Raw genomic sequence first — 12,760 nt, forward strand, 5'->3', positions numbered from 1 at the left:
GCTTTGTTTTTTCAAACAAGGCTCTTCATTCTTATAACTTTTTATGTTAAGTGCAGATGTGTTTATTCTTGAATTTGCAATGTAAATATTCATGTGCATTGTTTCTGCAGAAGATATTAAGGTGATGACATTGTGAAATTGATAGGTTGAATTAATATAACACAATATGGTTAAGGTTAAATACTATGCTTTAAACGAAAATTTTAATTTTAAAAGGGTTCCTTGGGGGACCGCATGTGTATAATATGCGGCCTCACAATTAGTATACTAAAAAGTTTGAAAATTTTCAAATGTCACAACTAAAGAGTGTTTGTCAAATAGAAATCAATTATTGGCCAAATAAATAACATGAGATTTGATCTTGAGTCAAAATCAAATGTCATGTTACTTGACCATTATATCTACCATTAAAGTATCTTTGTCTATCATTTATTTATAGTTAAATTGAATAAATTAGATGAGTATAATAATATACTGCATAATGTATCACAATTATTAAAATTACAGTATTAATTTATACATATAACTGGTGTAGATAGTTTTGTGTTAAAAAGTAAAATGAGAATTAAAATTATAATTTGCATGACAAAAGATGTACACCATAAGCTGCGAAACACGGACACGGCACTCAACTCGCGTGTCGCGTGTCGGACACGGACACGCGAAAATCTGTGTCCGACACGCCAAATGAAGTGTCCAATATTTTAATATTTTTTCGGACACGTGGACACGGCAAGGACACACGACGGACACGGCAAGGACACGTGTGTTATTTTAAAAAAATAAAAAAAGTAAAAAAAATAAAAAATTAAAAACCGAGTACTACAGCAGCCAAACCAGGACACCCATTTTGAGGAGATTCTTCCTGAACTTCCTCAAGCTTTGTCACCAAATTTCTGGTATATTACGGCTTTCGGTGTTAATGTTGGTTTCTTCATTGTCACAGAAGATGATGATGATTTGGCTTCCATTTTTGTACTGAATTCAGTTGAAAATTCGAGGATTGAGAAGAAAAGGGGGAAAATTGGAGGAATTTGGGGAGAATAAAGTGTTTTTATAGTACACTGCTTGGGAATGAGGAAGTTGTGTTGGAGGGAGGGGATTTCAGGGGTTTTGTATTGTTTTTTACTTTATGGCTTTACCTTCGTTTGAATGGACCACCATGATTCCGAAACACCCCATTTTATTCGGCTAATTCTTTTGAATAACCGTCTTTTTAAAAATTAATGTTATTTATCGTATTTTTTAATACCTACTTATATTATTCTTAATGCTTGTTTACGGTATTCTTAATACCTACTTTCAATATCATGAATGTCTATTTATATCATTTTTAATGCCTACTTACAATATTTTAAAAAATATATAATAGGCCGGCCAATTAGAGATGGTCTCTCAAAGTGACCATCATTCACAAGAATTTGTGTTTAATTTACAGCGAGTCTTGTGAGACCGTTTTATTGTGAGATGGCCCCGTATTAGCAGTCAAAATTTGTCAATAAACCATCTCAAACAAAATCTTAAATTGATATCTTATATACTCTAACATGTCTCCTCACACAAGAGCCCATCAGGCTATAAATTTTAATGTGATTTTTTCTTAAGAGTTCAATTCTTAATTGTGGTTTTTTAATGTGTTTATAATTTGATTTTTAAATTTTTTTTTGAATTTGTATGACTTATTTTAAATACTCATGTGGTTTATTTGGTACTTATTTGCATTTTATGTCATTTTTATGTTTTTAAAGTGTTTATTTACAAATATCAAATGAAAGATTGTAAAATTATCTTTAATTTGATATATTTTTTATATTACCATTTTCGTGTCCCCGTGTCCGCCATTTTTAAGTTGGCGTTTTTCCGTACCCGTGTCGTGTCCGTGTCCGTGTCCGTGTCCGTTTTAGTGCAACCTAGACCATAAGTCCATAACCAAAGGGAGCCAGAATTAGAAGATTTGAAAAAAATAAGACATTTTAACAACTTATGTCCCATAATAAGATCCGTGAAAACTTATTTCTCAAAATAAGCGTCCGTACATCCAAACCACTGGTTTGGATAAGTCGCTGTTAGTAACAGCGAAAGAGGAAAAAAAAAAAGAAAAAAAAAAACCCCAAAGTCGCTGTTAGTAATAGGACTTTTCCTCATTTCAACCTACGAGATTAAGAAGTTATCAGTTAACCTTAAAATCGCTGTTACTAACAGCGACTTTGGGGTTTTAATTTTTTTTTTCCTCATTCGCTGTTACTAATCGCGACTTTGGGTTTTTATTTTTCTTTTTTTTTTTTCCTCTTTCGCTGTTACTAACAGCGACTTATCCCGAGGCTAGGCTTGGATGTACGGACACTTATTTTGGAAAATAAGTTTTCACGAACCTTATTTTTAGAATTAAGTTGTTTATTTATCTTACTTTTTTCAAATTTTCCCAGAATTAAATTAATTTCTTGCTTGGTCAAATTAAAAAAAAAAAAAAAAAAAAAAAAAAAAAAAAAAAAAAAAAACCTCAATTCTCCTGCAGACATGATACTTTTTGAAGGATTTGAGAGTTGAGAGTTGAGAGTTGAGAGCTTGAGAACATGAGCCAGCAAAATTAGAGTTGAATGATTATCATCAAATTTGCAATTTTCCATTCCATTACGCACCGTCTTGAAATTCCCGGGGTTCAAACATCAAAGAATGGGTTTTGATTTGAAAGATTTTAAGCCCATTTTCGGCGAAGCAAAACCGGAGTTAAAACATTCTTCTACCTCAAATGGCGGCGGAGTTGAGGAGTTAAACAACACATATATATACAGGGTATTTGCAGATAATAGTCGATCTCACCTTGTTTTTCATGTCACTAATTTTCGTACCTACACTTGGGAAGGTCGTCGCTCTCTTCACCAACTCGATGACTTGGTTTGTATTCTTTCTTTCCCAGTTCGTTCTTTCTTTCCCATTTCTTTTTGTCTGTAATTTCCTTAGAACTAAGTTTAAGCTATTTTTTTAATTTATTATTTATGTATAAAGATTTCAACCGTTGTGCAAAATTCTCATATTCACTGTATACAAAAGGAATGTGAAATAATTTTTGATAATACTTTGATTGAATTTTTATTTTAATTCTTTTTATTGCATAGTACTTATATATATATATATATATATATATATATATATATATATATATATATATATATATATATATATATATATATATATATATATTTGAATTTGACAATCAATATATGATATTATGGTTATGTTCGTTTTAATTCCTGCTTGTTTTTTTAACTTTTGGTGAGCTAAGACTTGAAAAATTGAGGTTTGAGAAAAGGGTTTTAAACATCAAGTCTTTGGTATATGAAATTTGGATGTCAGGAATATAGGTGCCAACATTTTGGGGCCAATGCCAGTACAAATGGGCATTTCTTAGTTTCAGCATTGCAACGAGTGGTATTTTGTTGATTTTCCAATGAAAAATGAAAATGCAGTTCTTTTTTTTTTTTTTTTGTTTTGTTTTGTTTGGGTTAATGAAACACTATGTGCTAAACTGGAAGAAATTGATATATTGGCAGTTAGAGAGTAGAGAAAAATTGGTTCGTCCATGTTTTGAAGTAAAATGTTTATAATGGAATGAAAATTTTTTTTTCCACCGTAGATAACCATTTTAAATTGGAAATTTAGAAAAATAGTATTCGAGTAAAGCATTTTCTTCCGAACTAAACACCCTCTAAGATGTTACCACTTTACTTTTGCAGAAAGATATTAGGATTTTAGATGTATTTTTTGAGTAGTAACACAAGTTTCTTTCTTTACTTTTATATTAAACTATTGATTATAAACCATGGCTTATGTTGCTTAGATGTTATATGTCTTGTTAGACATGAGTGAAGTAGGGATTCATGGATCCAACATGCTAAGAACTATGTTTCTTGAGTTGTTTTAGTGTCACGTGTTGTGTAAGAGGATCTGTTATGGGCTATGGCTAAGATAGACATATAACCAAACGTTGGGGTTGGACAACATCTATGTATAGTTTTTTATGGACTTTTTGAGGTGTTTGTGGTTTGATTGTCATAATTACGGCTTGTCAATTTTATTATATGGAAGGGCGATTTGAGATGAGATATTGATGATGAAAAAGCTATAGTTGTGATCGATCTGTAATAAAAGCATGAAGAGGGTGAAGACTGAAGAGGTGAAGTATTAACAAATTCATTACTGCATAAGATGCTGCCTTTTATTAATAGTTTGCCTCCCGACAACAACAATGCCATCCCAAAAGATTAGGGTCGACTGTCTTCTTTTCCATTCATTTTGATTTCCTACCGTCTCGACCCGTAACTCTTAATTCTTCTTATCCCTTTTTACTACAACCCTTTTGGTCATTTGTCTTCCTTATCCTATTTTTAAATCTCCCGAGTTCCAACAATATATCTTCGTTACAAGTTTGCTAAAACTTCGTTTTTGCACATGCTCAAAACATCTTAAACAATTTTCTTTCATCTTTTCCTCAATATTTGCGACTCTTAAGCACTTATTGTATCTTCGTTTTGAAATATATCTCTCAAAATATGCTCACTCATCCATCGAAGTATTTGCATTTGTGCTATTCCCAATTCCTACTATAATCCTTTCCAAAAGCCTAAAATTTTAATTTATATAGTAATGATGGTCTATTGGCTGTTTGATTAAAGTTTTCCTTTAGCTTTTGAGGTACACCTCGACCAAGTAATATCCTAGTAGCGCTCTCCATTTTTTGTCAGCCACCCTTAATGTTATGGGTTATATCTTGTTGGATATCCCTATTGCTCAAAAATATGAACCCAATGCATTTGAAGCATCTACTTGGAGCGATGGCTTTCTTTTCCAACTTTATAGTGTCTCTACTTATCTCTTTTGTGCTAAAAGTGACACTTTATGCACTCCGTCTTTCTCTGACTTAATTTAAATCCTTGAAATGTCAACTCTCGTCTCCATCAATCCAGCATAACATTTACCCCTTTTGTGGTCTCATCTATCAAAAGATAATCGTTTGCAAACAACATGAACCATTGCACGTCTCCTTAGAACGATTGAGGTATCTCATCTAGACTGCTACAAAAAAGAAAATGGCTTAGGACCGAACCTTGGTGAAAGCCAATTGTGATTGAAAGTCCTGTGTTGCCTCTCCACATGACTTTACATTTTCCTTCACTTTTCAATGCATATTTTGCACTATATTAATGTATTTTTATTTTAACTCTATAATACTCAATCATTTGTCTCATTAGATGAATTGCTTCCGTTGGACATTCCCTCATAACTTCATAATGTGACTCATGGGTTTTGTTACTTGGTATTTAGAGCAATCTGAACATCTCCTTTGTTCTTGTAAATGGGTACTAGAGTACTTTCTCTATTCATAGGGTATCTTATTCCTCCAAATCTTGTGGAATAAATCAGTTAGTCAAATAACTCTATTCGGCTCTAGGCATCTCCTTACCTCAATAGATATATTATTTGGCCCCACCACTTTTATTAACGTCGTTCTCTTTAAAGCCCTCTCAACCTCTGATTTCTTTATTTTTGCATAAATCTTTGTTTTTTCCTCCTCGGGACGGATTGTTATATCTCCAACAATATTTTCTATGTTATTATCATTATCCTTAATACGCTTTACTATACCTATACTGTTGGAACTAATTTATTAGATAAGTAGTAACAAAATATACATTGACTAATGGACTAATTCTAGTTAAATTTTTTCAGAATTTTTTATAGCAACCATTTCGGTTTATACTAAAAAAGTTAAAATATTTATTATCACTACAATTAGGGTTAGTTGGCCGCTCATTGCTTATTCAATGTTACTAGTTGGTTTTTCTTTGTCGAAAGTATTTATGTAATCCTGTTGAGTATCTTGTTTGGACACTTAAAATGGATCAAGGAAAAATCCATAAAGTTTTCCAGATTGAACGGAGAAATTTATATGTACTTTTGTTAGTTGTAAAAACCAAGCTTTGTGCTAGATACATTTTGCTAGTTTCTTTATCCCCTTCAAATTGTGTGAGACTCGGCATATGATGAGCTGACATATTATAAAACCTCATTGCATTTCATAAATTGCTGACTGTTATACTTTAATTAACTTGGTTACATTTATGTGTAGAGGGATAGCATAGGCGTTGGTGGTTCATGGTCTGAGTTTATAAATTATGTAACTTCTTCTCTAAAAGCAAAAGATGTGAAGATTGTTTTGGATTGGCAGCCTAAATTAAAAGGTAGTGCATTGTCTCTCTTTTTCTGGTATAACTTTTGTTAGATGCACCCAATCTTTTGGTTGAATCATCCATCATTTTGCCTTTCTAGTAAATGGGGTCTGGGGGTTTGATGTACCAATCTTATAAACAAAGAGGTTATTTCTGATTGATCCTCCATAGAAAAGATCATCCTTAACTTACAAAAATGCTTACATTATTTAGTGAGCCATTTTATAATAGTTCATTTTACTTGAAAATGAAAGATCTATAAATCTTTAGCTCCATCTAATAAATAGTTATGCTCTTGTCCTAACCTATTTACTTCATTTGTCAAAAGTATTATCTTGGCTAATATTTGTTTTAGTGAAATTTGTGTCTTACCAGTTACCACAATTTTTTTAAGTTCTAATTTCTAATGCTGTTCAAAACGCTCTTAGTTGCTTTCTCTTGCCTATGCATTTTCCCATAATTCTATTTTTAAAATTATTGCTGGCCGACTTTATTTCTTGACCTACATCGTCTGACTTCTCTTGCTATGTGATCATGGTACTATTTATCTGCATTTGACCTGAATTTGTGGCATACTTTACATTTGAATTATTCGTCCTTCCATGTTTGACCCTTGACTTTACAATAACGACATTACATTTCCTTTTGACTGAAGTTCCAGAATTTTAAATAATCAATTTTATCTGCATCGCAGCTGCATCTGCTAAATTGGTTGCTCGGAAAGCAAAAGGCTTGCCCCTAATGTCGATTTCACTTACTAAGCTTGGACCTGCTGCTGCGGATGAAGCTGTGGCAAATTTATCATTGGAGCTCTATAAAGCCTATGATATCCTGCAAAATTTATTTGAAAAAGGTTGTTTATTCTTCACATTTGCAAGCCATCCTTGTTTTCAGTTAGATACATGGTTTTTGTATGTGGAATGTGTTAATTTCATCATTTTAGCTTTTGTGAATATGTCTCTGCATAATGTGAATAAGCTTATTGGTTATCCCAAAATCCTAACATCCACATAGTCCTTCTATATGAAGTAATAATGCTTCCCTTTGGTCGTAAAGAGTATTATATAAAACTAGAAGAGTAGTGTAGTGTGTGTGTATGACTAGTGTCTTTTCATATTCATGTATGCTTACATCTATACAAGTTTTGACTGCCCATAACTCATTGGAGTCTTTATTGGATTGGTTATGATTGTTGATATAATCAAGTTGATCTTCCTTTTGATTTAATATTAATTACTAGCTGTTAATTTTCAAGTTCTGGACCATATCAAGTGTTGGGAGATTGAAGCACCTTAACAGCATAGTGCGAAAACAAGGCCGCGTTGCATTGGCTGCACTATATAGGTTTTTAAAAAAACAAAACCGATAAATCCCGCATTGTAAGGTGTAAAGAATCGCGTTTTGTGCTTTTTTGAGGGATACCTCATCTTTTGGTTGATATTCAACGTTACCATAACCTACCACTCCCGTTAACACATCGTTTTGTATGTTACTATATCGTGACCGCTAGCACATTTTTGCGCTATGTTTAACATCATAATATGTTTTGACTAAAATTTTTGAGATTTTATTTTTTACCTTTCTTGTCCGTTCTTCTTCACTATAATCATTATCATACATATGTATATTAGTTTTGACTGTGTTAAAGTTATGTAGTTTAGAAAAAATTGTTTGTATGAATTCCTTGTTATCAATTCTAGTCTAATTGAGCCTTTTCTCTATAGTTAGGATTCGTGATTGCCAGACACTTCAAAAGGTACACAGGAAACAAGAGAAGTAAACAATAGCCAGATATAGTAGTCATGATTTATGGAGCTTTTGGGGATTTAAATGCATCAGAATGTTGTAGAAGCTAAGTGGTCAATACCTGTAGGTAGTAGTATGCAGGTCAACTTACAGTTGACTAAGCATGGTTTTATTTTGTGATGGGAAAGCTAGGTTTTTAAGCATTTATCTAGATTCATATTTTCTCCAGATATGGCTTTTTGGGAGACTCTTTGTTATGCTGGATATAGCTCTGTGCAAAATTATCTATGTTGTCATTGGAGTTGGGCAATTTTTTTAGACTCTTTGACTGGAGCATGTTGTATCAACACATTACTAGTAAAATGCAGATATTAAATATGAGATGTTTGATTTCGACCATTGAAATTGAAATGAAAAGCTAAAAAATTGTTACATTGTGGATTTTTGGTGCTTTTGTTGGAAAACTGTATGATGCTATGATTTATTGATTTTTTTTATTCAAGCTAGTGTCTTCATGCCTATATTTTATGCAATTGTCAATGAAGAACGTTTGATTTGATTGTTTATCCAGAGCAAGAGAACTGCAGTCAAATAACCCAACTGGGATTTGCAGAAAAGGTATGTTTTATATCTGTTTGACCCATAACTCATATTTTGTTGGTTAATCTGCATCTTTCGAGTCCTAACCTTGTAAACTAATGGCTCACACTTGTTAGAATGGCCATTGTTAGAATATGCATTCATCTATCGTTGTCCTAAATGCTTTCACAAATTTACGCCTTGTTATTGCTAGCAATTATGCGTATACTTGGATTATGTGGGATCTTTGATTATTGTGTGATTGTGTCTACTTTGTTGTCATTTGTCTTGAATTAAATCTAGTATTTCTTCCCATCCAATTGATATGCCATTTGTTTCCTTTTCTAAATGGGACGATCTACCATTTATAGTATCTTCTTATATGGTAGGTGATGTACATATGTTAAAAGGTGGTAAAATTTGAACATGGCTTTAGTGAGAAGAGTCCTATACAAATGTTAATTTACGGTCCAGTTGGTTGTCAGTATTAAATGGTGAAAATTATAATGGAAAGTGTAATTTTGGTAGGAACGTCTCTTGACAAGTTTAATGGGCATGCTTATTCTACTTCAATCATCTCGTTTTCTTCAAATTCCAATGCAATTCAATTTGTAGAGGTGCTATTAGTTTGTAATTGAAAATTATGAACAATCTAACTTTTTTACGATAAAATTTTCATCACCATGGGAATAACATAGTACATTTCATGAAAATTTACACTACCAAGTATTTCTATTACCAATTTACCACCATTTAGTACCAGCTACAAAATGAGCCGATAGTGCTATTATGCTGAAGTTTCATTTTTTGATTTACCAATCATTATTATGACATTAGATATGATATCAAGTGTTATGGAAAAATAGGAAAAAGAATATGTCTGATAATGTATTTGATAAACATGGAGGGGACATTGGCATGGGACTTCCATTACAATATTACATGCTCGTCTCATCTCAATACTATTACCATTATTGCTCTTCTGACCTATATTTAGATATAAGCAATGGTGGCATGTGTTGTGGCATCTGCATCGATCCTTGTATATTCTTTTCTTTGAATCACCTGACATTTCTTTTTTTCTGCTTAGGGGAAGAGGCAAATGATCAAAAGGAAAGCATCTGAGACTGGAAATATAGCTTCTCTAAACTCTGACATTTCATCTGTCACTGCTGCACTGAACTCTTTAGGTATTTTCTTTGTATGGATAAATATTTAATCTTTTTGTAGCCAGTATCCTATAGGTCGAAACATATTGGTTTATTACCACTTTGGAATTGTTTGCTGAATATTTTTTTTTTGACAAAGCTTTTACCTGATTATTGTGAAATATATTCCTACACCATCAAGTTTTTCCTTACCCTGACATAGTCATAGTTATGCTCATTAACCCAGTATCTCATTCGTAGACAGGGTTCGAGTGGGGAAAGGTACCACACAATCCATGCCCATATCCCTCTAAAGAGAGTGCCAGAGGAATGTGGTCTATTTTATTGCCCTGAATATAAAGAGCCCTTCACAGAGAGAAATATGAGTGACACCGTGTCCTCATGATAAAAACTACCATCAAATAACAACACTAGCCAAGACTAGGTTATGTTGCACATTGCACACTTGACTAGGATATGTTGCTTTCAAACTACTTCCTCTCTTTTCCACAAAAATGCAAGTCTTGAAGCGAGGTTCTTGATTGGTTGCATTTGTTCTTCATCCTTAGCGTAGTCATGGTGTAGTCTATTGTGTATATGATTCTCTTTAATCTCACTTGGTCTTGGTTTGTGGAGTATGGAAACTTAAGATTCGGTGTCTATTGTTCATGGTGATAATGATGACGATTTTATTCTTGTTGTTGAGTTAAGTGAAAGGTTTAATGATAGATGGATGTTGGTAGTGGTGTTACTCTAGCTAAGTGGGATGAAGTTGATGATGTATGTGCACCTATTTTAGGTAAAGTCATTCCTTTGTGTACCTTGAAGGAATGATTATCATATTCATGGGGTGATATGATGGATTTGGATGAAGGTAGAGATTTCATGGATATAGCAATGTGATAGATCAATGGCGTGTCTACTTAGTTGGTAAGGGATAATTGGGAGGATGTGGTCTCATGTGTAGTCATAGGATAGTTTGCATTGATAGGAGGTTGTTGCATTTTCAAGACTATAGCTTGAGGCTTGGTTGTCTTGGGTAGGGTTCTTGCTCCTATATATACAATAGGCTTATGGTTGGAGTTGTGGTTGTCCTTGGTTGGTGATGTGTTTGAGCTTGGCTCAAACTCATTTGCTTAGTTTCATTAGTCATGGGTTAACTCCCTTTTAAGGGAGGTGTACCTCTTTGAGGTGGGTACATCTTGATGATGGCTTTTTTGGGAGGATCGTTATGGATGAATTTGTTTTTTGTAAGATGATTGATTGAAGTAGTGTTTTGGCGGAATTGAGATTATTTCATCAAGGTGGAGATTTATTGTGTAATTGACTCTCATAATCTCACTTGGTCTTGGTTTGTGGAGTATGGTGTAATTAAGATAAGTGGTTGTTGTTGCTGCATATGAAGGGACTCAACAATAGAAGTCGATTGCACAAGGTCAGAATGTTGCCGCAGCCTGTTCGACTCCCTTGAGCCTCTTTGCTCGACCTGCTGCTTCAAGCTCAATCGTCACTTCTGTTAGCTTCTGTTTTTGAAACGGGACTTGCTTATGTTTTTCTTAGTATTCCATATATATATATATATATATATATATATATATATATATATATATATATATATATATATTGAGATTAATGTAGTTAGAGCGAACCACAAAATTTTAGGGTTTTTAGGGTGAAATTAGGGATTTTTAATTTCCCTTTGAAATCTCTATAGATTTTCATTCTCCATAGTTGGAGTTGGATTAATACATTGTAAATCAAGAACTCTAAATCAATAAAGTGTCTTTATTTCTTTAGGTGGGGTTTTATAGTATAATATCATTCTGATATTAGAATTTTTCCCACTTTCTAATTCTTGGTGTGTTAATTCATTTTGTTGTTGCAATTTTTTTCATTCTTTGTTTTAGAATCTTCAAAGAAAGAGCATTTGCTCTAACACACTCTTTGATTGTTGCTCACATCCCTTAGAAATGCAAGTCTTGATGTGAGGTTCTTGATTGCTTGCATTTGTCCTTCATCCTTAGCTTATTCATGGAGCAGTCTTTTATTGTTGTTCACAACCCAATTTATGGCTGCTCTTATGCTTTTTCAGTTTTCCTTGTGGAGCTGTACTGCACTCAACTAGTTTGCTACACATTTAGTACCTTTTGCAGTCTGAACCTTCTTTAGTAGCAGCCTTTATTTGTGAGGCATGACTCACCTTGGCATCTGGTAATTTCTTATTGTTAACGTTGGAGTTGTATCCAGATTGCTGATTATCTTAGGAGAAAACAGATGTCCAGGGACAAACTTTTGTTTGACCACCTCCACGTCCCCTTCCCAAACAAAAAACAAGGAAATGGAGAGAAATTAATTTTCAAGAGAAAATTATTTGAATCTTCGCTATAATTGACCATCTATTTTGTTAAAATGAAGCGCTATTACCCAATTACACTGGAGCGGATAATTTTGCTACCCTAATTGTTACTTCAGCCTGAAAACTACTTTAGGGAACAAAAAATGACTTGCTAAATTCACTTTTTCATCCTAGATAAGCAACCAACTTCCGAAGACCAATCTACAAAAGTTGCTCAACGTGTGGTACCAGCATACCGTAGGTGTGTCTAACTCGCCCTTTTGCTCCCCAATTTGTAGTTTATTTACATTGTTATTTGTTAATTTTCATTTGCATATCATTATGATCAACTTTTTTTAATATGCAGAGCTAAAGTTAGAGGAGTGGTTTTGCATGACCCTGAAGAAGATGAACCAAACTAACTATTTAAGCAGTTGGTACTTGAGGTTATAGAATACAATACGAGATGAACAAATTTTAGTTTTAGGCACCTTATGAAGGTATTGATCATGTATATATAGAACTAGGCTGTTGCTCCTGTAACAATAAAGCTGAACTTAGAGTCTCATCGTTTGTTTTCGTTGAATTGTAGAGGGGAAAAATCGTGTGTGTAATACGCTCAATGAGAACATGAATAGCCAAACAGGCCATACAGGTGTTTAATGTCAAAAAAACTACATATTTCATATATCTTTCATGTTTTTGCTTTTATGATATGTAAGGAG

At 33.3% G+C, this 12,760-nt stretch overlaps 1 protein-coding gene across 3 annotated transcripts; it reads left to right on the top strand.

Moving 5' to 3' along the window:
- Nucleotides 1-2,514: 2,514 nt before the first annotated feature.
- On the top strand, nt 2,515-12,723 carry LOC130820513 (uncharacterized). 3 transcript variants are annotated; one of them, XM_057685917.1, is made up of 7 exons: nt 2,517-2,895; nt 6,128-6,239; nt 6,922-7,080; nt 8,545-8,591; nt 9,643-9,742; nt 12,231-12,297; nt 12,403-12,723. In XM_057685917.1, the coding sequence occupies exons 1-7, from the start codon at nt 2,674-2,676 to the stop codon at nt 12,455-12,457; spliced, it is 762 nt and encodes a 253-aa protein (XP_057541900.1). In that variant the 5' UTR covers nt 2,517-2,673; the 3' UTR covers nt 12,458-12,723. The 3 variants fall into 3 exon arrangements, with proteins under 3 accessions (XP_057541903.1, XP_057541902.1, XP_057541900.1); XM_057685920.1 differs by lacking the exons at nt 12,231-12,297; nt 12,403-12,723 and adding an exon at nt 11,793-12,209 and having other exon boundaries at nt 2,515-2,895; XM_057685919.1 differs by lacking the exon at nt 12,231-12,297 and having other exon boundaries at nt 2,516-2,895.
- Nucleotides 12,724-12,760: the final 37 nt, after the last annotated feature.

Source organism: Amaranthus tricolor, chromosome 8 (assembly GCF_026212465.1).
Source record: "Amaranthus tricolor cultivar Red isolate AtriRed21 chromosome 8, ASM2621246v1, whole genome shotgun sequence".
Taxonomy (NCBI): domain Eukaryota; kingdom Viridiplantae; phylum Streptophyta; class Magnoliopsida; order Caryophyllales; family Amaranthaceae; genus Amaranthus; species Amaranthus tricolor.

Bases quoted from the DNA above. Each gene is read 5' to 3' on its own strand.
- LOC130820513 (XM_057685917.1), top strand. From the start codon at position 2,674: ATGGGTTTTGATTTGAAAGATTTTAAGCCCATTTTCGGCGAAGCAAAA. The intron at 7,081-8,544 runs GTTGTTTATTCT...TTGTTTATCCAG, and splicing joins GCAAAATTTATTTGAAAAAG to AGCAAGAGAACTGCAGTCAA. The intron at 8,592-9,642 runs GTATGTTTTATA...TTTTCTGCTTAG, and splicing joins AACTGGGATTTGCAGAAAAG to GGGAAGAGGCAAATGATCAA.